Source organism: Aplidium turbinatum, chromosome 2, assembly GCF_918807975.1.
Source record: "Aplidium turbinatum chromosome 2, kaAplTurb1.1, whole genome shotgun sequence".
NCBI lineage: Eukaryota > Metazoa > Chordata > Ascidiacea > Aplousobranchia > Polyclinidae > Aplidium > Aplidium turbinatum.
This window is the reverse complement of record NC_137473.1, coordinates 50,194,028-50,220,792: the sequence shown is the minus strand read 5'-3', so window position 1 is coordinate 50,220,792 and position 26,765 is coordinate 50,194,028. Positions and strand designations below refer to the sequence as shown.

The window sequence follows — 26,765 nt, the reverse complement described above, 5'->3', positions numbered from 1 at the left end:
GCTTTGCAGGCCCCAATGATAATGATCCAATTCAGTAGCGTAGCTAGGTATTTTGAAAGGGTAGGAGGGGGTTTGTAAAATGGTGCTGTCCGGTGGCATAGCAAAAGGATACGATCATGTTTTCTTTGGCATTTTTCAGAAATAAAGCTGAGTCTCTATGTTTTCTTGTTGGTAATTCCTGGCTGAGATATTTGAATGTTTTATTGGAAATGACAAAAATTACTGCATTTTCTGAGTAAATTGCAGGCCCCTTAATTTGCGGGCCCTGTGCGATCACACGGTTTGCACACCCCAAAGACCGGCACTGGTTAGAGGTATGCGGTGGACGGTGCCTTGTAAATCATAGGTAGCCTATTGTAAAGGAAGGGACAAGATGGAGTTTTCAAAATTCACTGAAAGACTATACTAAACTTCGTCAACAAATAAAATAATTATCGAATCCTTATGTGGTCATGAAAACAATATTACAAACTTAACTTCAATTTTAAACCAAACCAAGTAAATCCAACTTCTACAAAAATCCAGCTTCAATTTGATAAATTCTGTCAAAGTGTGAGTCTTCAAAAACCATTGTTGGGCCACAAAATATACAAAAACCGACTAAAAATGAAGTAACAATTGTCCGATTTTTCTGGTGTGAAACCCGCAGCCCCCTTCCCCCCCACCAAGCTATTTGGTTTTTAGACACCACCTTTTAAATTGTTTATTTTTTCCTAAACGTGCTTCATCTTTGAGACTTGGTGCTCTACAATTTGTTTTTGGGTTCACACGTTTATGCTAGTAGGAGGTTAAAGGGACTTGCCCCACAAAGCATGTAAGCTGGATGAATTTGCTCGTTTTAATTGCCTTTTGCGTATTTTGTGGTATAATAATCCTCCTTGTTCAAGGGGTACACGAGTACAGGCCCGGATTTAGGGGGGCAGAGTGTGCAGGTGTCCCAGGCACGGGGGCCCCCCGATCTAAAAGTGCCCCGGGCCCCCCATCAGCTAAATCCGGCCCTGCACGAGTAGGTTATTTGCTCATAGTCATGAAAACTACTCTGTATAGGTTTACTCACTGGAGATTGTTTACTGTACTTCTGAAAAAAAAAATTGAGAAAATTTTTAAAAATTTTTGGTTTGAAATTGAAATTAACTTTGAAACCAAATTTTTGATTGCGACGAAATGATTTACAATACCGGTAGTTTATTTTTTAACAAAGTTTTGGTTAGCCTCTAAGTGTTAATTCGGAAGCTGTGGGTAGATTACAATCAGAACAGAGCCAACCTTCTGACAAATAACAAGGACTATCTGCGTCGATTTGCATGTGCAAATTGTTATGAGAACTTTGCTTATTTTGGCTTGATTTTGTTCACAAAGATTTTGTAGCACAGTCAGCACAAACTTTTGTTTTTCTTTGCGTTTTTCATGATTTTAATGTAGCCTAGTATTATTTGAAAACCTGTCTTAACTAGGCCTATCTTTAACTTTCCGTACAGCCTAAATGTCACCAAAATAGCTTACTTCAACTTACTGTTACTTAATGTACGCTTGTACGTAGTCGAGTGAGCAATTTTTTTACTGTGAAATATAACATGTTTTCTCTCCGTTTTTTAGAGGAAAATGGTCGATCTCATCGTCTAAATATGCTGCTGACTAAAAGCACCGTTTTTATTCTGCCAACTAGATTCAGAATGACCGGGAAAGCGCAGCGAGCGAGAAAAGTTTGCAAAAACCCAGAATCGAAGCTGATTTTTAAGTATCTCAGTTTATCTAACACTTTCAAAAAACACTTTTTTATTGAATTGCAGTTTTCAGTTATTCAACAAACTACTAACTTAGCCTCCTTTCCAGATGATAGACAGTTTGAAACTTTTTACAAACAAAAAAATGTATTTTACAAAAATATATTGTTTTTTTATTATCATGATAAAGCAACAAATCGATTAAAATCACAGCACAATAAATATGAAAAAGAGACGAAACCATATGAAACATAAATCAATCGACAAACTATGTCAAAGTGAAAAAAGGGCACAATGCCAATTTTCTTAAAGTCATTTCACTCATAATGCAGGAAGCACTATTCCTAAAAGTCAATTTGGTGATAAAATGTTTTTTATAATTTGACATTTTCAAATCTGCAATGCATGCTCTCCACAAAAGTCTTTCTCCCGATGAAACACTGGGTTTTCCAACTCAGTAAAAACGTGAGCCACGTTTTTCATGATCTTAAAAATCCTATCCAGTATGTCAACACTGCTTGGCTTGGAAAGCCCAGTCAGCTGTCTCATCGCCTTCCTTCCGGTATGGAGATAGTCCACGATACAATCCATTATGTTCAGCTTTTGCAAGCTGCAGCAATTTCATAATCTTCATGTTTCAATATAGCTTGTTCGAATGTTCTGCCAACAAAATAAAGCCATTAATTTGCTTGTTTATTTTGCATATTTTAATGCATAGGCTGAATTGTTTTCGACTAAAACTTTATTGATTTCGACAGCGTCGCCTATTTACAATTTTCAGTCAGTTTTCTATTGCATTTAACTAGCATTGCAACAAAAAATAACTAGCAACAAAAAATTAGCAAATTAACTAGCAACAAAAAATTATACCATATTAATAGCAATTAGCTATAAGGTTCAGTAAAATTTCTTATTAATTTAAAGTACCGGTAACAGTTATATTTCAATTACCTTATTATTACAGTGAACATCCTGGACTGCTTTCTGTATTCTTTCTACGTCTGATCTCGATATTTCTGCATTCGGTCTTCTGTTAGATTTAGCCGGCATTCTTGGCTGTTGATATTGGTAGACGACTCGAAACGAATCCGAGCGTACACAACTGGATGTTGATTCTTGAGATTTCTGTTTGGCAAACTTTCCCGCCATTTTCTTGCTGAGTTGCCAACTGAAATGCGAGATTGGATTTGTGGGATTGTAGCTCTGAAAAAATAAGAAAGTTTTGTTGAAGTTGGATAACATTTATTTATCATAAATAGGAATATTTAATGATCAATTAGTATACCAATGGTTGCAGTCAAGGAGTAGGCTTAGGCTATCATATGCTTATTTATTCAGTATTTTGTTAAATAGTTCGTTTCATAAACTTTTTAAAATAGCTGAATCTATAACAGTCATATGGTTTACGACTTTGTTATGACAACAACTTAAAAAATAAATTACCGTTTTCATTGTTTTCGTTTTGATATTTTTTTCTTTTTTTTTAATGAAATAACTTCTATATGGTTCTGTACGCTAACAACTCGATGAGCTTATGGACTGGATTTTTCGTTTGCGGCTGCATTTATAGCGAAGCCAATGACAGTTGTCACGTGACACTTGGTGTTATGATGTGAATCACGTCATGCATGTACGTCAGAAGCCCTGTTGCAATAGAGTTACCGAGAAACATTCAAACGTTGTTGATTGGCAATTGTGGCACGAAAGGCAATACACTTTCTAATTTGTTTTTCCGACTGCCAATTGAAACATATTGTTCTTGACAACTGTGATATTGGGCTTCCTGAAGCTAATCGATGGATTGTTTGCTATCACTAACTGCCAATCAATCTCCAACGTAATCAAATCAAAGCTCAAAAAAACTTCAGTTTCAAAATGAGGAACAAGTAGTTTTTCGTCAATTACTGATTCCTTGGTAGTAATCACAAACTATTGACCTTTTCATTATTTTGCTCAGCAATGGACCAACGTAATCTAATAACCTCTTCAACTGTTTAAGGAAATTAATTTTCAACATAGCTTTTCTAATTTTTGATTGCTCAACATCATATGTTTATTACATATTTTGCTTTTAAATCTGTAAACATTTAAAAAAAGAAATTGAACTTTCCTCGAAATTCTTTCCTCACTAAAGCAGGGCTCGCACGTACCAACCAAACAGTAGTTACGTCTCTCAAAATAGATCATATAATGAAAGAATTCCGTGTGTTGATGCTATTCAAACTTGCCAAGCATGATGACAATACTTTACATCAGGGGTGGGCAAACTTTTTGTACTGAGGGCCACATTTGAAAAAATATTGCAGCCGGGGGGCCGCACACTCTCATTACAAAGTAGGAAAATTTACCCTGGTAAATAAACGCATATTCATATTAAACACAATTTTTGTATTTCACACTCAGTTACGTATAAAGCTATGCAGTCATCATCACAAAAATTAATGAGACTTGTGCAAGTGTTCACAGTTTTTCACAATCTCCTGGTTTGGTTGTGTCTTTTTAAATTGTACTCCTTGATAACAGCCACGGACTCACGGCACAACAAGCAAACTGCTTTATTCCCAATTTTGATAAAATAGTATTTAACAGTCCATTACGTATTAAAAACACGACTTTCGTCTTCAATCTTTCGCTTCTTGTCAACACTCATTATTTTAACAGAGTAAAAATATAAATCTTTTATTTTTTAACAAAAATCCTGTCGAAGTAGAAAACATTAAACTGTGCGTCTCAAATAACAATGAAAAGCTATTTGGAGGAAAGTAGAAGTACTGGTAGGCAGTGTTTTTTTTAAGGTGTTTTGGGGGACCGAAACGGTCCCCCAAATTTCTCCAGCGGTTTCCCAAAATTTGGACTTGCAACTACAGTAGAAAAGTAATGGTTGTTTTTCGCTATGTCTTAAGCAAATATAGCTATTTTTTTGTATTTAAATGAAACACTTGCGGTCTCTTGAAACTATTTAGCGGTCACCCAAACCAAACCTTAAAAAAAAACCTGCTGGTAGGCCTACGGTAGCCGCTACCGTATTTGTATTTTATGATCAAACAATTGAATCAAACAATGCGTGAGAGCATGTTGCAATACATGCGCGACTGATGTGTGTGTGTTTACGCACTGAAAGTGAAGAGAAAAACACACTCGTAAAGGGAATAATATTTTGTCATGTAATCTGTTTAATTAAAACAATAAGTGATGATTAGTAGTTTCTGCAAATGCCGGCGGGCCGCATAAAATGGTCTCGCGGGCCGCATGCGGCCCGCGGGCCGTAGTTCGCCCACCCCTGCTTTACATTATGCTGACGTGGTCCAATGCAATACAGCGCGTCCCATGTGCCAACTGGCAATGTTACAATAGAGCAATTAGTTCTCTGTTTTGTGGTAGCTGTATTTTCGTCAGTAGAAATGCCACTGTATGCAATTGTTTTCGTGAAATTATTATCAATTAGATGTATGAAAGTCACAGATCAATAGTAGTCTATATCAGGGGTCACCAAACTACGGCCCGCGGGCGGGAACCGGCCCGCGAACTGATTTCATCCGGCCCGCCATGTGCTGCGGAAATTACAGCTGCACTACAACTCTGCAAATGTGCTTCCCTTGGCATTAGCAACCGTATGTTGAATTTATATATTTTTCCACCAGGCAGCCCACATGTTGGTGTTCTGTTTTTATCATTAGGCCACCACAAATGGGACAGCCTAGGCGAAATTTGGAAAGATGTAATGTTTTTTCAAGAAGACGATGCCCTGTACTGTATCACAACATGGGATAGCTTTTTCAGCAACCTTTCGATTTTCATCACAACTTTGCTATTCCACCGCTGACTTTGTTATTTATTGTGCTCAATTCAAGTCAATGTAGATTCTAAATAGTTGTATATCTTTTCACAATTTGCATCCGGCCCGCAGCTGTTAATCTCGCAGCAATCCGGCCCTCAGAGAAAAAATTTTGGTGACCCCTGGTCTATATGCTCCATTTTACTGAAAATGCGGCGAAGAAGTTGAAATGTCTGGGGTTTTTCAAACATTTTGACAATGCCATCGCTTCTTTATTTTGAAAACACGGAAGAATTCTAATGATTTTATATCATTCTTGTAACTTTGCTGTAACGAAAGTATGCCATTCCCACACTGCCTTAGATTGGTAGGCTAATAGCATTTATTGTGTTCTCATAAATTTATTTTGGTATTAATGAATTTTTAGTCTTAAATTATATTAATCCGGTCTATTTCAAGTTTATTCATGTTGAGTAGTTATTTTCATAGTAGCTTAAACATTTGTGTTAGGCTCATGTTTATTCAGTAGGCTATGCGGGAAAACACACAAAGGAACTGAAAGTGCAGATTTTAAAAACACAAAATTGGAGCAGCTGTAGGCGGTAGCCTTGACAGAGGGTTCCAGGGGGTACTTTGAGACTCAGACCCGGGATAATTTTAGGGGCCCGTAACCTTTTTAAGGGGCCCGGAAACTTGAAGAAATCACTACATATTTTTGGGTGTAGTGAGTTTTTCTTAGAAGTATCTTGATTTGGGAATCGAGGTTCTCATTGCTACCGGGCCCAAATTATCCTCTGAACGGCCCTGGTTGTGTAATGGCATAGTATTTTCACGGTCAAGTTGTCAAAGTTTGTGGTACTGCGATAATGATGTCAAAACCAAGGTAAAGTTAAAATTGTGAAGATGGGGAATTACTGAAATTGCCTCTCAAGACATGACTAATGTCTAAAAATAACTTTGAAATTACTAAAAGTATTGTTTATCATATAAAAAGATTATATTTATGAATTTCTGAAGTCACGCATTTTAAATTGTAGCTACCATAGGAGATTGCAGGGAAAATTTTGTTATAATTATCACACCCACGTAAAATGGTCTAAAAACAAAAATACATTTTTTTTTGTAACATTCTGGCTCTTTGCAGGCCTACGTTAGTTATTTTTTTTTACTGCGATTTTGATTTTAATAATAATATATCCATGTGCTTTTTATGCTTGTGACACAATCAAGAAACTTATGACGTAACAAAAATTATGTTTCAAAATAGTGCTGTGATACACCCCCTCAACGTTGTTGTATGATATGCAACATATCTAAAATAAATGATCATCTTTTTGTGTTCAGACTTGTATCTGGCAGTGGAAGATTCAGTTTAAGTGGACAGGAAAGCAAGGAAGCCAATGTCCTCGTCCGCTTTCAAGGAAGCAACTGAGGGGTGCCAAAAGTTTTATTGGCATAAGCCCTAATTGTCTAGTCATAGTAGACTGCATTACCTTTAGTAACTTTCTTCCTTGAATTAAGAATAAAGCATTAGGATAGCAATAGAAATGAGCTCAGACGAAACTTGAGAAATTCTTCCAGGGCCGAATGTTGGGCATCCTAACAGGTTGTCTTTGCAGGCAGTGGGAATTCGGTGTTGCAAGATTTTTATTTCTTTAACTCTACTTGGATTGCAATATTTATTTCTTCGAAAATGTGTGCAAATGTTTCAATTACTTGGCTAACATTTGATTACGTGTGTGGAATTTCCGTCTTGCAACATTAATGGTTAATGCCACTTCGAATATCGGTAGATTGATTCTTCATTGGGCGAATTGGAAGTAAATATAGACGAAAATTTAATCAGTCCGATTGCGGAAATGTTTTGTTTTGCTATAAAGGAAAACATGAGCGTTTAAAAAACTTGCCAGCCAAATAATTATTAATTAATCAATCAAAAAACGCAACGAATTATGCGCACAAAAATGGATTTTTGTCAGATTGTCAAAGTAGTAAGTTAGTAGTAGTCCAGCTTTAATCCGGTGATATCCCCGTTACCGAGGGTGGCCGGATTCAAAACAAACGCAATAAAAGTCCGTTTAGTAAATCAGGAGTTGCATATAGACTACAATAAGTTTCTAGATATTACTTTTTGTATCCAAATATTTTGAGTACGAACATAACACCAACATTATTTTTGTTATTTATTACTATGAGAACCGAGCTTTCATCACATGAGCTTTTGTCATCTCATTTTGTCACATCAGTTATTTCTAAACTTATGATTCTATTTGTATGACGTAATTTTGTATGACGTCATTAATGACTTTCTACGAATTCATATTATCTTCAGTAAGAACATTGTTCACCTTTTACACACACACCTTCTTCCTCTATTGCTTGAAATACAATAAAATTGCGTTAATGATGTGAACCATTAAGCGTTTTTGAGGAGATTTTTACAAGAGTAGCCTAAGTTTGATGGTGATATCTCTTTAATCAACATCATGGGAACACAAGAAACCTCAAAACTTTTTACCATTGCAATTGCATAAACAAGCATCTACAAATTCTAAAATACGAAGGGATCAACTGAAATCAATGCGACACAGCAGTTATGCGATGAAACTAGCCTAAGTCATGTTATTATTCATTTGTGAAGTTAGCTAAGTTTCAGCGAGGTCTGGCTTGTGAAAGTTGACTCATATTTTAAACTTATCTTCTATCAATATTGTTGACAACTAAAAATAGACTTGAAAATTTTAAATCCTTGCTTGATAGCCTACGTGTAGTATATCATGGTTGAACAGTAAGAATAGCCTACACGCTTTCACTTCCACTGCTTCTGTTTTGATCTCACGACTTGGGGTTTCCGGTGCGAATGGATTGTTTTCAAAGTAGTCTAATGCGTTCATCTACTTCTTCTAGTTCCACAGCTTTTATCGTATGTCGTTCATAAACAGTAAATGCCATTTAATACTACAAAACATGCTCAATACCAAGCAAAAAGCCAAGCAGAACGCATTACAGCAAATTCAATTAGCCTATTAACTTACTTACTAAAAATCTTAACAGCCTGTTTCACCTTGTTAGAATCATCAAAAGGAACTTATTCAAATAGAATCTTCTTTTTCCTTGAAACGTGCTTTCCATCGCAGCCGTGTTCTATATTCATCACTTCTTTCATAACTTTTTTCTGGTGTTAGCTTCCCTCGTTATACCGAAAGAAAAGCGTTAGTATCTTCATTTCTAAGATTTGCTTGTTTAGCTTAGCTTGAGCGCTTCCTTTCCATAGTAATCTCAAACTCTTTTAGCCGGTGAATCTTCCAATTTAAAAGATATTACGAGTAGCCCTTGAAAGTTTCTCACGGGCCCTTAGGCCCACACGGACCCCACTTTGAAAATTATTGCAGTAGTGCGCTATATAGGACCATCGGTGTGTGACGTCGTTCTCTCACCAAATTTGACATTTTTCTATTGCAGTATACCCGTTAGCTTCCTCCAACTTTGCCAACCTGCTCTAACCGCTTTGGTCAACACACTTAATAGAACAAAATTTATGTTCTTACTTTCTGCCATTTTAATTGAGTTGGTAAAAATCACCTATTAGGCTACAGCCTATTTGTCTACAATTAAAATGATTTATTTGCTTAAAAATTATATTTGCTCACTACCGTTTAAGAAAAGGAATCAATGTTATATTCTTAGGTTAGTAGAACACATTGGCTTATTCTATCGAGTAGGCTTACCCAGTAGTCTACACTACAAAATATTGTTCGGGAAGCCAAAACCAACTATACATTGTTATGATTGTAAATATGTTTCGTTTCGTCTGAGACGAGTTTTTAAAGTTCAGATCAAATGACAAACCTTGACGTAGTAGGGCTTTCCAACACACCGAACAATGACACCATTTGCTCCCCTGGTGAGCAGTGTGAGTCATAAAGCATCATGGTTTACCGGAAAAACTCAGTTTGAGAGCAATCGATCGGGGGTCTCTTAGTAGTGATCCGGGGCCCCTAGTTCTAAAGATCATAGTCAGGCTAACTGCAACAAGCAACAGTAGCGCACCCAGAAAAAAAGTTTGGGGGGGGCTAATTCAGAAATGTCGGCCGAGTGATTTGCCACAATAGTGACAGAGACAATAGGCCAATACCTATCCCTTTGATTAATATTTAAAGGCACTCACAGGTAGTGGCGTAGCCAGGAGTTTTGAAAGGGGAGATTTTGACGGCCGGCGGGCAAAGCTCAACGGCGTATTTTCCAAAGACGACACCCAGCGGCGGAAGGCCTGGAGGGCCTCCCGCAAAAAATTTTGAAAAATTACTTTAAATTTGGTGCATTCCGAGACCTTTTCAACAAAAATGTGGGTATGAATATTCCTGTAAAATGGTGCTGTCTGGTGGCATAGCAAAAGGATAAGATCATGTTTTCTTCGGCATTTCTCCGAAATAAAGCTAAGTCTCTATGTTTTCTTGTTGCTAATTCCTGGCTGAGATATGTGAATGTTTGGTATTGGCAAAACTCGCTTTTTTAATGCAGTTTAGCTTAAAATTAGGCAAACTTTGTTTTCAAGAGATAAAAAAATTGAAAGCATCATTCCCAATATCGTTACCTAACACGCGTGCCAAAGGGAGGGAGGGTAGTGTTGAAACCCCCAACACCCCCTTGGCTACGCCACTGCTCACAGCCCACAACCCACCGGTTGCCGATACATCAGGATTCGTTCTCTCAATGAGATTAGAAGTTGGCCTATTGAACCCCATGCTACTAGCAGCATCAGCTTCTTCATCCCTACGTCCACTCTTGCAATCTTCTATAGATCTCGACGTTTTCGTCACGTATGACAAAATAGAATTAGCTTTCCGTTTGCCAACACAAATCAGTGCGAAAACAACAACTAGCACAAAAACAGTTTGAAACAAAACACCAATTTTGTAAACAGTATATTTGATGTGGACGTTTTTTCTACTTACAAAACATTCAAATTTGGTTCGTATTTTCAACTAAAGTACCAGACGCCTTTGTCTCTCTGCTCAAACGTCGTATACAGTTTTACATGTCCGCGTGATTCGGCATTGACGTACGGTACATCGGTACGTATGTCCGAGACATTTGACCACGAGAGTACAGGAGCAACCGAACTTTAGGGAGTTAAAGAAAAGTGTTATTAAAGACCATATCATGGAGTGTTCTTTTTGCTCTGATCGAAAATCCTCTGCCGACTCATTTAAAATTTTACGCAAAGACAAATCCCAATTTGACACCAAAATTTAGGAAGCACTATGTTAATCAAACGTTATAACTCAAATTTAAACAAACAATTATTTGCTGGAGGCGAGACCATTCTCTTCAACATTTACTTGATGTATCACCTTCCCTGTGGAGCAAATTTTTGTCGTAGTTATTTATGTAGTTGCCTTTTCTTAATGTAATTTTAGCTTCAAGAAGTCGAAATTTACTGCATTTTATAAATATTTTCGGATTCCTGATGAGGTCTTAAGTTAAACCGAAAACGTTCAACTGTTAAAAATATTTGTCAGTTAAATATGCAAAATATATTGTTGTAATGCTCAGAACTGTTGTATTGTTGTGTCTTATTGATAACTAACCTGTAAGCAAAATGTATACATGAGGAGCATACAAAAACTTTATATTAGTGGCGGGTTTGGGGGGGGCTTGAGCCCCCTTAGCCCCATGCTGGGTGCGCTACAGACAAGCAATATGGCTGAGCTAGAAAAAAAAGAGACAGTAAAATGTCAAAAACGTAAAAATTCCAAAAGAACAGAACAATGTAAATATTGAAGCCCAAAAACAGCAAAAGTTGACAGGAGGGTGTGAGAAGCTTAACCCCCAGAAAGTTTTAGAATGTTTTACCTCGCTTTGGTGGCTTTTTGTGAGATTTCCGTTCCGATATTATATTTTTACATCTAATACGAAAACTTTATACTTGACGAAATTGGTCCTATTGAAAGCAATTGTAGATTTCTGTAAAAGTTAGGGCGATAAGGTTTCGTTTAAAATTGAAGTTAGATGTAATTTTTCTTTTCATGATCGCAGAAAGATTTCATTACGATGATTCGTTTTTGTCTAGTCCTGTAAAGTATCACATAATACTCTAATGGGGAAATTGCGAATATCCGTCTGCTGTGTTTCAACCTTATTGTAGGTACACAAAGCATGTTTAATTTCATATTTCTATTTACATCGGATAAAATAATTTACTTGTTAAATAGTTGGGTGAGCAGTTTATTTTATTTTGAAATATTTGATTGTTTTCTCAGTTGTTGATAGGCGTAAGAACTCACACCCCTCAAATCCACCGCTGAAAACACGATATTCCTAGGCCGCTAGTTAACTCAAGAAAGTGGCACTGAGGGAGCAAAACGAATGCAGAAGTTTTGCAAAAATGGTGCAAACTTAGGTCTTTGTTCTGTTGGGAGGTTACGTGGCCAAGCGTCCCCCTCCTGAATCCGCTATTGACGACAATTAGTCTACTACCATACGATGCGCTTGTCGTTTAGTGCCTAAATTTAAAACTTGTTGTTTTTGTTGTTATGTACTTTGTACCGCAGTTTACTATTATTAGAAATATTAAGAGCACGTTTGCGAAATTAATTACGTTTGCTGCCAATTGAAAGCCATTTCTTTCAACAACAGTGTGCTATAATATCTTCAATTTAGGATATGTGCCTGGGATTATATGACACAGCACATTTATTGAACATTTGGGAAGATTCAATAATTAGCACGAAACACTTGAAGTCTTCATAATGTTGATTAGTTGCGCATCAAAAAGACAAAGCTTTCACGATCCTATTAGTATTAGCTTCAGAATGCCAATTTTTCTTAGTAAAACGGAATTCAAAAACAAGCAGCTTTTCATACGTTGTTTTCAAAAGAACTATCCGATAGTGACGTAGTTATAGCGTTTACGCGTAGGACTAAGCTAGTGCTGCAGCACGTTTTCCGGATGCCAAGCAGGAAGTGAAACGGTTTAATGGAGGCATCATTGTTTAAATGCTTTTATGCTGTGGTAACCTTTTTTGGTCTTTTTTATTCGTAGGCTACAGAGTGTGGATAATAGTTTGTTCCTTTGTGTACTTGAATCTAACATAGCCTACAGTGCAGGATCAAGTTTTGCGGTTCTGTCGGTAAAGCCTAGCCTACTGTACAATTTAAATAATTTGTACAATAGAGAAGAGTTTTGAAATTTCCACATAGTGGATTAATCTTAATGGGACAAAATAACAGCAAAAAGGACAACCCCAAATTCAGAATATTTTTGGACTCTGGCTATAAAAGAAGAGGAGTGGTTTAGTCGGAGTAAACATATAGTTATAATAATCTACCCTACATTGCTTGAATATGAAGGGCGTAATTTCATGGCGATCCAGGCGGCATTCAACGCAGCTTTTAAATATGTGGTTTAAACTCCTGGTCTTGAGTGTTGTAGACATGTAAGCTATCGCAAACGCTGTGATTTTCCAGGAGCTTATAAAAAGTTATGACTATTTAATAGTAATATTTAAATAATATTTAATAGTAGTTGACGGGCTCAGTGGCTTAGTGGTTAGTGCGCCAGCCTCTGAATCGGTAGGCATGGGTTCAATACCCTGTCTGGTCATACCAAAGACTTTTTAATAATGGTACGGAATCTAATTCCTGCTGAGCAATGGAATGGATTCGGGTAATAATGTACTCAGTTGCGTCTCCATACGGTTGCATTGGGTACTTTGTAAAGCGCTGAGGAGCAACTCATTCTGCGATGGATACATTACAGGGCTATATAAAAACAAGCATTATAAGCCCATTATTGGCCTGCTTTTGACTAGAAAGAGGGTTCGTTATATCGATTGCGGAAGAACAATGCATAATGGGGAGTGAAGTTAGGCACGAAAATAACGTCATATACATATAACTTCAACAAATTCTGAGCTAAAATAACCTACGTCGAATTACTGTAATGGCTGTCAAGGTCAGTGACTGCTCAGATAATTATAAATTAAAGTACAGTAAATTACTCTTAAAACCAACCATGCACTGTTATCCTCGAGCAAAACAAACTTAAGCTTTGATCTCATATAAAAAGTCAACAAACTTGAAATTTTTTAAAACACTTGTAGTTCATGTTTTTTTTTAATTTAGATGAGGTGACAATATAGTTTTAGGGAGAAACCTTCCTTGTCCGAAGACCTCTACGCGTTTTGTTTGTTTTTATACCTTGCGGTGTTATTCTTTGCATGATTTGAGAAAATTTAAAAGTCGCCTACTTTTATGTAGCCTATGTGATAAGCCTAGGCCTACAAAAAAGTTTATAGCTGAAAAACGACCTTCAGGTGCTGTGTGGGCTATATCTGTAACATAAACGTTTCGTTTCATGTCAGAAACACAAAACTTATAGCATAAGTTTTGTTGCATTTTAAAATAATTGCAAATTAGCGAAAAACATAAGTACAGAAATAGGCTATTTCAATAGAAATCGACGTTTCATTATAGTAATAATTGATTTACATGCATGTTACATCAATGTAAATAGTGTCTACCAACAGGATTAAGGTGAAAGGCAAGGGGTAACAGCAACCCTCAAACGTTCCATTTATACTATACTCTACTGATACTGCTGTATATCATTTCCGCGTGTATACCACACTGGTACCGAAATCGGCAAAAATAAACAAGAACTGTTCGGATTTCACTGCAAATTTTAACGCAATCGACTTTTCCACATAAAGCAACAAGACATTTGCCATATCAAGTGCAAAAAATACAATGAATAACTAACAACATTTGCTTGGTGCTATGAAGTGCTACGGTCTCACTGGGATTACGCTGCCACCAACAAATCCATTTGGTTTTCCTGTAATACCAATAGCGCCACCACGCGATAGTAATTTTTTTGCCGAATCACCGGGTTCATCAACGTTGACCACAACCATGGAAATGTTGTTTGGAGATGAGTTGACATCTGTCCTATGTCCCCTTTGCAACGCTTTGGAATCTGATACACCTTCTGCCAACCGAAACGACACTGCTTTGCTAGGCTTTCTGTAAACAATTAAACAGTTGATTGAGAATTTCTAGCCTAAAACCCAAGCCTCACTAACAATCATTTGTTCAGCAGCTTTTCCAAAAATTAGTAACGTTTACAAAAGTTAATCAAAATAATCTATTCCACATTACTTGATTTGCGTTACTAAAAATTCATACCTAGAAAGATCTTTTTGAATTATTGCATAAGTTTTTGCAACCCAGCATATGTGGGAGAGTTTTTATAAAATTGCCATAGCTCTTGGAAGAGGGTCGTAAGCAATTCTTTCTCTAGAGCAGTGCACTGTTCATAAACATGAGCGAAATCAAAGGAAATAGTTGAGAGGGTGCATTTCCACAGTCGACGGCTGCAGCCAGCTCAGTGGCCGAGTGGTTATCGCTTTTAGCTCTGAAGCTAGTAGATCTTAGATCGATTCCAGGTCAGGTTAAACCGAAAACTTTAAAAACGGTAGCAATTGTGTTCTTTCTTGCTTAGGGCAGGAAGAATAAGTTGGGAAATAATCTGATGACACCGTAAAACTGATCTAAAACTAAATATGAGCTCTCTCGGTAAAAGACCTTAACTGTTGTAGAGCGACAATAAATAAAACCATAACATTATTATTAGTCGACGGTTGCACAAATGGATTGCATACCAATTTACCGGATTCGACTAAATTAGTTAGTATACGGAAGGCCTAGTGGTTACGATATCTTCAAGCTAACCGAACCAAAGTAAATCTACAAGAACAAATTGCGTGCTGCCAAAGATTGAGCGTTATGCGTAATGTGTTGCTGTGACATATAAAAAACATCTAGTTATGTTAAAAATATTTGTTTGATTAAGACCAACTCCATCAAAAAAAAATAATGCAATTCCAAACTTGGGGTATATTGATGCAATAATTATTAACGGGAATCAAACACAAAATATACCTGACATAGTAGCCATCTCTTTCAGCCTTTGCTACTACTTCACTCTTAGTGAAGTCGGGAAGTGCTTGAGACACCCACGGAGATGGGTGAGTGGAAAATGATGCTAAGGAGTTCCAGCTACGTTGAGTATGCATTTCACTAGAAGTAATCCCTCGTGGTGAAAATTCATTGATTCGCGGCGTGGTTTGAGTTGTCGAGAACAAAGATGTGCTAAAACAAAGCATGGAACCAATTCAATTTTTGTATGGAGACAATTAGTTCAATTTCTAAAAAAAAAATTGTTTTGATTCTTATTTTTCTTGCATGTAACTTTTCTACGTTTATCTGAAAGTGTAGTTAACACACACGCACCAAAATCATCTTTAGACATTTCTATTTGAGTTTTCCCTTAATCATCACAAAATTTACAGTGAAATATTTCCTATTTGTAGCCTATAGTAGTAAATGTAAATGACTTGAAGTTACGGGCAACTGCATGTGCTACCATACCACAAACGTATACAAAGTGTAGCCTACGACTTGCAAGATCAGTCGGAAACCATCGAGATTTATTATTATTATAATTATATCATGGAAAAACAATAAAGTGAAATTCCAATTTGTCAAATTAAAATGAATGGAATAACTATAAAGCAAGTAAAAAGTTTTCGATATCTTGGGACAACAATAAACTTGGGACTCAAAAGATGGTAAGGAGTTTAATATACGTATTGCTCAAGCAAAACCGTTTTCAACAAATAAAATTAATATTTTGCAACAAGTACATATCTTTCGCAACCAGATACAGGATATTAAAGTGTTACATTTATCCAATTTTTCAATATAATTCAGAAACCTAGACAATTACCAAACCAATTAATAAAAGAAGCCTAAATGGGTTTGAAATGTGGGCATTCCAAAAAATGCAGAGAATTTTCTGAACTGCCAGAAAAATCGACCAAAATGTTTTAAATCAAATTAATCAAACAAAAAATCTACTGAAAAACTTCAAAGAAAAACAACTTCAATTTTTAAGACATGTGCTGCGTAACAAAAAAGTTGGAACATCTCTTTCTCTCACAGGCAAAATTGAAGGAAAGCGTGCCAACTGCTCAAGGCAGACAAAGATTAACCTACTTTAAACTAACAAATATTAAACAAACCGACAAAACCAACACCAACATGCACCTCATACACACAGCAAAAGACCGAGAATCTTGGAAACTTTTCATACAAGAGGCAGTCAATGCTTGGAACCAAGTACGACAATGAAAGAAGAAGACTTTCGAAATTGAACAACTGAAAGTGGACACTCGCTGTTTCGCGTGTCAGTACCGAACATATACAATATACATGTCGTATATGAAAGTATATTAAAGTTAAGAAAACTTACTGAGGTAGATGTACAACTTCTTGTACTTTTGCTTTGTTGTTTTCTTTGGAAGAAATTTCGGCGTTTAAAGTCTCTGAATTCCCTGTTAATGGGATGGTAAATTCTTGCTGTCTTGAAGCTTTTGCGTAATAGTTTTTAACTTTGTCTCCATTCAATAAAAGATTGCTTTTGCGAGAGCTTTGTGGGGGAATGTATGCAATGTTTGGATCTAACAAAATTGAACGTGATTGATTCTGTTTTTCGTCTGCTAGGTTAGATCTTCTTATCGTCTTTGGACTACGGGTTATATTTTCATTTATTAGTGTCGTTAATGGGTGAGTAAATTCACCCTTTTCTCCTCCTCTTGTTCTGGGGCGGACTGATGATTGTGTCATCTTTTTAACTTGTGATAGATCAGCGTAAAACTGCGACTTTACTGCGGAATAGACTCGACCAGTGTATGGATTATTGTTAGAATGTCTGTACTCCATCGGCATATACTTGTAGGATGAGTTTTTCATTGTTTCCTGGCTGTCTGCAACATATACGTCGGAAAACATCAATTTGAGTGTTACCATTTCCTAAAATGGCTCACCAAAAGATGCGTTCAGTGTAATGTTGGCATAATTTAGTTAAGAGAGCGTTGACATATTTGTTAGAACTGTTAATTAAATTTTTAAAAACTTTCTTTAAAGAGCTTTCCTACCTGAAACAAACTATTGCCACCAAAATTCATTTCAAATATTATACCAAGAAGTTTGAATGGACGAATAAGGGGAACAGCTGGGTAGACTTGATTAATCAGGACAAATGTAATGATTTAATCCTCTTTCATTTTGCTTTTACGGAATAAAACATATTTCAAAACGACATAAAGAATCATTAAAGAAATAAAGAACATAGTGTTTTCGTTTAGTTAGAACTTCAAACATATTCTGAGCAGAGATGAAAGAGCATACAGTACAGTATATGCAAACTAGAGTCGTGAATGCTGGTTAGGGGGAAAACAGTGGAAATATTATTTCTTCGACTTCTGATCGGAAGAGAGAGTTGGATAGTCCATTTGGGAATAGAGCTATTTTTGTATTTTAAACGTTAGATTTGAAACTTTAAAATAATGAGTACATTCCGGAATCCACCTTCAAATAAAATGCAAAAAACTCTAGTTTTTGTGTACAGATTAAAACCTCAAATCAACGGATTTTGATGGTGCTCAGGGCTTCTAAATACCAGTTTTGAGTGTATCAACCAACTGATACAACTCAAAGTATCAATAGAACAGCTGTTACCTTGAAAAGTACTTTGCGATCGTGTTGTTGGAAGAAAACCTGATGTCGTCGTTTTACGTGGTGACGCAGCAGATACCAATAGAGATCGATCATACAATCCAGCAGGAAACTGGAAGTTTTCGTATGAAGCTTGGACTTTGCTTTATGAAACACAACATGAAACATTAATTTTACATGATATAATATAAAGTGGGATGGAGCAACGGATAAGGCGTTGGCTTTCCAATTATGCAAATCTGGTTCCTCCCGGCATAAGCTGGTTGTTGAAAACACCGCTCACCTCTACCTATAGGGTGTAATAAATTGGGCGGGCACAATTGTTGCAGGAAAGGCGGCCGAGAGTCAGGAACTGGCCAGCGTACTCTGTTAGTGCCAAAGGCTTAGTAGTACCATGAGAACATTCCCAGTAAACATTTTTCCTTGGCCGAACGTTGGCTGACGGTTGTTCGGGTTGGCTGAGTGAGGGTAGTGTAGTTTTGCCAACTTTTGAAATATTTTAATTGAAGATACCTTCGAAGAATTGTTTAAGTTTGCTTCGTGATATTCCTTTTACAATTGTAATGGGACAATGAAAATGCAAAAAAACTTAGAATTAGGAAGTCGTTCTTGCCAATGTTTTTAAAATCAGTTGGCCCAACTGCGACGAATGGTGCAAGATACGTTGGGTCAACAGAGGAGCACTATTTTACCAACTGACACACTACGTTTGGCCGAGGTACAATGCCTGCTGGGTTATCTTCTCATACCCGACACTTGAATCAAGTATGGGACCACCTTTACCTTATTAATATAAAGTTATGCTTTAAAAAAACACAATATTACTTGGTATCATACTGTCATGATGCAGGTAGATGATATTTGGGTTCTTTTATATGAAGTGATTTAAAAAACTATAAGATTGTTAGAATTGCAGCCACACTGCATCTCGTAATATACAAAAGCAATTGTCGAAGGATCACATAACAAACTAAAAGTTTTGCCTTTTTGATGTTTTAACTACTCACACTTACGCGGCAATAATATTAAAGAATTTTTAATTAAAAAATGGAAACTCTGAAAATACCTTTCTTTTTCTGGTTGAATTCTCGAGTGATCCTTGATTTTGGGTGAAGTAGCTGGAGAATTTTGACGACGTGCTAAGATTTTTTCTCCTCTTATCTTTGACAATATAGTTTGTCTTTCTGAGGAGGTGGCTGGTCTCCTCGGAGATCCATTTCGAGGATTGTTATGTCTATCTATTATTTTCTCTTCAATTTTTTCAAAGAAATTATTTGGACTGATTTCCATTTTTTCGTAGCTTTCTCCGTGTTTCATTCTGCGATTTTGTAAATATGTTACTTAGAGTTGCCATTTGCTCAAGCGAAGTGCAGCTAACACTGCCAATTCTGGTCTCTGACATTTCATTTTACGCTTGTTTATTGTTAATTTACTTTCAATAAGTTATAGCTGAAAACCGTCTGCAAGTATGATCTTGAAACACAAGCTATAGAACTGTACATTTTTTTGGATTGCATTCCGTCATACTAGTTATATAAAGTAAAGATTAAATTACACCGCAATTCTAAATACACAATATTGAAAATAGAAAACTGCGCAGAAGCCCATACCAGTAGAGAAATTTCCAAACCTTTGTTTATTAAATTGAACCAAAAATCCTCTTCTCATCCATAGCCGTACGGGATTAAAATATTTTGGGGAAGAGGGCAAAACAAAAAATTGCCCAAATCTTTTTGATTTTATTGAAATTGCCCAAATATATGAAATGAAAACAGCGATCTGTATGAGCTTGAGAAATTTAGTGCCTAAATCAGCGGTTCTCAACCAGTGGGCCATGACTCACTGGTGGGCCATAGAAGCATTTTGAGGTGGGCCACAGACATATTTGAAAAATTGAAAGATGTATTGAAACATTTTGATTCATTTTTGTCACTATAGTCAATTTTACACTTGTGTGTTTGTTTAGTTACAATGAATGATGCTGCTGTTTTTAGCTACAAAGTGGCAATTATCATTCTAATTATTGCAACATACAGTTTTACATCAACTCAGTTTTTACAACACTTTATGATGTAATTGTAATAGACTAGTTTGTGGTTACAATTGAGCCATCTTTATAAGTGGTAGCCTTGTTGAACTTCTGCAGATCCGCTGTTTAGTACGTGCAGCATTTTATTTTGGGGAGGAATTGACAATACTTGAAGCTTTAAGTTTGATGAAAATTACATTCAGTATGTACATCAATTTTTGATGACAGAGAAGAAAAAAGACAATGTGTATTATGTTGTAAAGTTCTTAGTCATCATTCATTGAAGTCATCAAAACTGAAACTTCACCTGGAAAAAGTTCATCCTAATTACAAGGATGAAGATATGAATTTTTTTAACGAAAAGAAGACAGTGTGAAGCTTCAACGCCTGGATTCAACAAGGGGATTCCAGCAACATTCCAAAGGCAATGTTCTGCTGCTTTTTGTTTATAAAACTTTTTTGTAATTTTTTTCTTACATAAAAACTGAATGGGCCACAGAACTTTTATGCAAACAAAAATGGGCCACGAAAGAAAAAAGGTTGAAAACCACTGGCCTAAATGAACATGTTGATTTGAACAGTTTCATAGAAAGATTAATCAGATTCAGGTAATTTCATATTTTGTTGGTGCCTAAATTAATGATTTCAAGAGTTTCGTAGATGGATTACTCAAATTCAGGTAGTTTCATATTTTGTTGGTGGCGATGCCCAAATTAACATGTTGATTTGGGCAGTTTCATAGAAGGATTTGTCAGATCCACGTAATTTTGTATTTTATTGGTGCACAAGTTAATGATTTTAACTGTTTCATAGATGGATTAATCAGATTCAAGTAATTTCATATTTGTTGGTGCCCAAATTAACAGGTTGGTTTGAACAGTTTCATAAAAGAATCAAGGAAGCAGTTTATAGCTTTTTATGAAACATAGTTTGCCCAAATATTTGTACATTTTTGCCCAAATATGCGACGTTTTTTGACAACAGGGGGACGGCTGCCCCCCTGTCCCCTGACTCGTACGGCTATCTAATCTCGTCAACGTAAACCGCTAATATTGACGTTCATGTAATATTGATAGTTTTTATGTAGGCTACTCTTACAACAGTAGCCTACTGTTTTTCAATTTATCGTATTTATGATGTCAGTACATTCCTACCCGACTTATTTTTCCAGTGTTAAGCAAGCAACAATGCAATCGGTACAGTTTTTTTTAAGTCAATATCGTATGGTCAGACCAGGAATTAAACCCACACTTAAGATTTAAGAGTAACAAAACAATTGATGCGTTTGGTCGGTGCAGGCGAATGAATTGTGAAAACAAAACTCATTGTTTTATCACAAAGCCACATACACAGAAACTGAACACGTGCACAACAAAGTAAACACTTCACAAAGCGTTAGCTTTTGATAGACTTTTCATTCAGTGTATAATATACACAACACTGTATAGTGACTGTATACACATTACACATATACATATACACTGTATATGCCATAGTTTTGCGAGCCGGGTAGACTAACCTCAAGAGCCGTAGTTTGGTGATTTCCAATTAAACTTTTGCAACAATTAACATATTAGTGATTACACTGACTAGTTTAGAAATATTTATTTTCTTACCCTTTTTGATCACTATTCTGCTCTGAAATATTTTTTCTCTTGGTACTGGCAGTTTGCGCAGTAAGCGCTTGAAGAGTCTGCAATAAATGGGAAAGGTTGATTTGACTATACTTTGTAGGAATTTTAGAACATTTGACTTTACTTCTACGTAATCCGACGTAATATGGACGAAATAACGTACCTGTCGTTTCGAGTTTCTTGAAGAATGTTTTTCATTTTTCTCTGAAGAGTTTTGCATACAATTTACTGTGTCTATTTTTTGGTCAGCAGCAATTCGGTTTAGTATCTCTTGAGGAGTTTTCCATTTTCGACGTTCGCTCTCCTTGTCTTGCCCAAGTCCATAAGGAACATCTCTGAACATACAAAAAATAAACTAAATTTCCTACAATGTATTTTTGTGAAAACTAAAAATAACGATTTTGGGTGACTTTATTCGCTGTGGGTCTGCCAGTAGGGTCCTAAATTCGGAGCTTTAAAGTCCAGATTTCGATTCCACGCCCATTGATTCTTGAGCAAGACACTTTTTATAGCAATTCATTATTTAGGCGCCAAAGTGTAGCGACATCTTTATCTCTCTCTCTCTAACCTAAACTGGCTTTTATTTTTTATTTTTCAATCTTATTTTACGTTTTCAAAAAAATCAGTTGCAACTGTTCTAGTCTCTCCTTTACATGTCATGATATTGAAAATGCAACTTCTGCAGCAAACGTATTAGTCGTGTCACTGCATGCTTGTTTTATGGTGCTTGCTGTACTTCAAACTAATTTTACAGCATTGGACGAGTCTTTTATTCACTACACCAAAATAAAAAGCAAGAAAGTATTGAAGCCTAAATATTTCTAATGATCTAGCAATGATCATTTTACACTGATTTGTAGAACTTAAACTGTTACAACTTGATGACCAGTTCGGTCCTTCTGCCACTCTCATCATCATCAGCAAACAACTTAGTTCACATTGTAATCTTGTATTGTTTTTGTTTTTTCACATGTGCTGATGATGCGAAATAAAATAACTTGAACTTAAACAACCACTAGAAGCAAACTTATTTACGATGCTATGCGACAAAAAAAATCAAAACAAAGATCAAGTAAAGAAACAAAAAAAAAATTAGATTGCATTACATTAAAAAATGAAACTACAGTAGCCTACCTTTGAACGGGCAGGAAACGATTTCATCAATGACGAAACAATGAATTACAAGTCGGATGTACCATCAGTGATTACATTCAACGATTAAACAAATCGGCGGATTAAAAAACTTATTTAGTGGACTATTTTTTTCTGCATGCACTAGCCGTAATTCTCTGATTACAATCGCCCACTACTGAAGTACAGATGTAGGCTGGTTGATGCACACCGCTCGTAGATCAGCCAATCAGACGATCAGCTTAATCAACGGCCTAAAAGGTCCGCTTTTGGTACAATCAACCTAACTTAAAGTAAACTTACTTTCTCCATGTGTCGATCTCAATAAATTTTAAGGGCGTCAGGTACCGACAAAGTTCATTTTTGCAAATGGCGTTGTCTAAAATAGCTTGATTTGTCTGAAAGTAAAAATAAAATAAAAAACTGAGCAGAGAAAGCAATAGTTGGTTTGCATATAATTTCGTCAATTGAACGACTTCAAGCGTTAAACGTAGTTAAGATCAACGCAAACAAAAACCAAATCTCATCCTGTTTTACAAAGTTATTTTCTTAATTACGTGATACAAGTTTTCTTAATCATGACACGTGAAAGTAATAAATAAACATTATGTTTTCATGTTAAATTGTTTCGTGACATTCCGAGCTGTGACAGCAGAGTCTAAGGAACGGGTTCCAGCAAGTGCGTTGGTAAAAGAAGTATTTTATTTCTATTGAATTTTCAACATGTTTCTGAATTTTGCAAGTGTTGGCAAATATCACATGTCCGTGTTGATTTTAACTCTATAGCGGGAAAACAAAACGAGGTTATCATTTTTCAGTATAAAACATGAATGATATTACAACTTGGTTTGATAGTTATAAGTAAGTAAGACAAAATTTCGATCTAATGTCTTCGTCATGTTACAGACCTCCGCCGGCACAGTCAAGAATCAAAATCCTACAACTCCAAATCTTTTCAAACTCTATAGTTTTGACTTCAAGTGTACACATATTTTACGCTAAAAAAATATCTTTTGAAGTCGATTTAAATTTTACCTCAGCTTCCAAAAGAAAAGAGTTTTCTTCGTGTCTGTTCACGTCTTCCAACCTCATCTTAGTCTGAGAATTTCGTCGCTTGACCCCTTGACAAAACATAAAAAAATGTATTTTCAATACGTCATAAACATTAACACAAGGTTAAAAAAATTAACGTTAAATTAACTTTGTCTGATCAAGTTAGCTTGATAAGTGATAATGATAAGGGTTTCTAAGCTGTAATGTAATTGTGAGTAAAAAAAAACATTTTTTTCAAATTCTATATGGTTGTTGCCTTATAAGTGATCCAAGTATCTTTGCATTGCATTAGTAACACTGCAGCGATGACCCGGATATGAGGAATTGCTTTAGTTTTGACAAGACATATTAGGAACGCTTTTGTGTATTTGCAAAAGAATTGCTTTGCAGAATAGCATAGTTTTGAGTTTCAAATGGCTTCCCAAGAACTTACATTTCCTATCAACGCCGTTTGATGTTGAATTCATGTAGTGCAAATGTCGAATGTAAAAGTTTTATGTAAGACATTTCTATAACAGAAGCTCTCGACCAAACAAAAAATACCACATCGTCTTAACTTTAGGTTGTGTAATAACAAAGCTTAAGCGGTGTGACATTGACAATGAAAAAAAAACAAAATAATAACAAAAGATGACAATATCGCATCTAACAATAACCATACTTTTCAAAGGTAGGCTACGCTAAATAAGTTAAGTGTTTTTCAAAGTACAACAAAAACTTAAAGTGAAATGAAAATTTTTTTCCATTATTCTACATACTTATGCTTTTAAAAACATGTTTTTGCATTCGAAAGAATCATATGCGTTTTGGAAAATAGTATACTTTTAAATGAAAGTATGAAATAAGAAGACCACCTCACGGGTAGGCCTATACTTTCTAATCAACAATAGCTTTCCTGTTATGTCTCTTTCCAGTATCAATAATAAAAACATTGTGATCTGTAACAGTTTGATATGATGTTCTTTGAAAAATCTTACCCAGCAACATTGTAAGCCACTTTTATTGATTTGTCACATCACAATGATATGACAAGGCTCATGCTTTCCGGTTCTGTATAGTTGTCCACAGACAACAAACAATGCATCACTCATTGTGCATGATATCAAGATAAAGAAAATTTAAAATAAATGAATTAGAGTTTTCAAGTTTTTTATTTTTTGGTAAAAACCTGCTTGAGATAGTTTGTTTCGAAAACATTTTTGTTATGAACACTCAAAAGCTTGAATAATTTTCAGTTTGATTCGTTTCGACGTATCAACGAAACGAATTGCTTTGTTCCGAAATCAAACATAACGAACACAAAAAAATCGAAAAGCCAAATAGTCTTGCTTTTAGCAGCTATAACGGCCATGCATGATTAACTGTCATATAATTAATTGTACGTGATTGAATCAGTGCGATTCTAAAATATATCCCGACAATCGCGCGTTATTGATTAGTACCTGTGCAGTTTCTTGGTTTGGCTGGAGCTGTCTGTGGTTGCAATGTTTTATTTCGCTCATTTTTTGTTTTACTGTTTGCTTTTTTCTTTAATTCTTTTGAATGTGACTGGCTCGGTTTAGACAGAAATGGACTGTACGCAGACTTTGTCGTCGCAAATAGTTCTTCAATCTTCATTTTGTTTCAATGATGCCACAACAGCAGATAAATCCCCTTGGCATTTGATTATATCCTACGCCAAGAAGAGCTAAACTTCACAACCTTTGAACAACAAATAAGGTGACTTCAAAGTTGTAATGAGACAAAAGTTTACCTGTTTTTAGTCTCTACTCACTGTATTCCTATTTCGGCTTATTTCATCTCTGTTAGCACACCTAAGTTACAAATCCTACTTTTCTTGCAGGTGGAAATACTACTTAAAGTTCTCGAATTTTCATGATTTACAGTAATTTGTCCAATTGCCTCTGCCTCAATTTCAGTGAGAAACTGCAATATAACAAATACTCTTCTGACTAACTGGCTGTGTGAAAAATGAAAATGTCACGGTTGACTATGCGAGTATACTTGTGTTTTTCTTGACAAAACACTATATCTTCTTTCTCTTGCTGAGTAATCTTAGTTTAAACTTTTTGTAGGATGTTGCCACTTATAAATTGTCCTCTGCGTATCGCTTCTACAATTGTTATGAAAAGACGCTTATACTTAGTTGAGACTTTGTTATGACAAAACTTCAAGAGGTTTTCAGATTAGGCTATAATACAATTTTACTTTCAACCAATATTTCAACGCTACTCATCGTTGCTTGTGATGTGAAAGCTATTCGAACGGAAAAACCAAAATTCCAAAACGTGTTTTAAATCCATCAACTAAACAAAAAGACGGCTAGACTGCAACAAGTTAAATCATGGATACTATTTTATGATACTAAAAGTAATCTATAAATAACGTTTTTTCGACAAAAGATCAAAAAGCTAGGCTAGATATCATGTTTTATAGTCCAAGCGGTCTTCTAGTGATGCTTGGTCTATGTTTTGATGTTACGGTAAGTGTCATGGTTTTAAAATACTGTAATAATAACACTGTGAATGATGGGTTATCGTTCCACAATTGCAAAAGATGTTTTAGATACTGTAATTTTGTCAATTTTGCATCGAATTCAAGATACGATAAGACCAGGTGATTAGTTTGACATCTGCTTTGCACAAGAAAAAAGACATTTGGTAAAGTTTATTTTTTCAAAGCCTTCAGTCGTCTATGATCCCATCTGAAATCATGCCAAAGTTTACCGAGGGAAAGATGCTACAAAGTTCATGCATGTGCGAAATGAGACGATGACTGTCAATTAAACTTTGCTCAGACTGTTGCTTTGTTTATTTTTGATTGTGCTGGATCGCTTG

The 26,765-nt window shown here is 35.8% G+C and overlaps 1 protein-coding gene and 1 long non-coding RNA gene across 2 annotated transcripts; both read right to left on the bottom strand.

Moving 5' to 3' along the window:
- Window positions 1–1,870: 1,870 nt before the first annotated feature.
- On the bottom strand, window positions 1,871–3,250 carry LOC145765536 (uncharacterized). The gene is made up of 3 exons (XR_014288583.1): window positions 3,168–3,250; window positions 2,676–2,927; window positions 1,871–2,384 (listed from the first exon to the last, which is right to left on the bottom strand). It is a non-coding gene; the product is annotated as an uncharacterized LOC145765536 (long non-coding RNA).
- Window positions 3,251–13,882: 10,632 nt separating this feature from the next.
- Window positions 13,883–25,465, bottom strand: LOC145765395 (uncharacterized). The gene is made up of 10 exons (XM_082577213.1): window positions 25,371–25,465; window positions 23,911–23,996; window positions 23,179–23,273; window positions 21,908–22,079; window positions 21,727–21,803; window positions 19,148–19,399; window positions 18,085–18,224; window positions 16,817–17,330; window positions 15,445–15,654; window positions 13,883–14,526 (listed from the first exon to the last, which is right to left on the bottom strand). The coding sequence occupies exons 2-10, from the start codon at window positions 23,965–23,967 to the stop codon at window positions 14,289–14,291; spliced, it is 1,755 nt and encodes a 584-aa protein (XP_082433339.1). The 5' UTR covers window positions 23,968–23,996; window positions 25,371–25,465; the 3' UTR covers window positions 13,883–14,288.
- Window positions 25,466–26,765: the final 1,300 nt, after the last annotated feature.

Excerpts from the sequence above, each read along its gene's own strand:
- LOC145765395 (XM_082577213.1), bottom strand. The coding sequence starts at position 23,967 with ATGAGGTTGGAAGACGTGAACAGACACGAAGAAAACTCTTTTCTTTTG. Across the intron at positions 19,400-21,726 it reads CAGAATAGTGATCAAAAAGG|AATGAAACACGGAGAAAGCT; the intron begins GTAAGAAAATAA and ends ACAAAATCGCAG. Across the intron at positions 14,527-15,444 it reads AGAGATGGCTACTATGTCAG|AAAGCCTAGCAAAGCAGTGT; the intron begins GTATATTTTGTG and ends AATTGTTTACAG.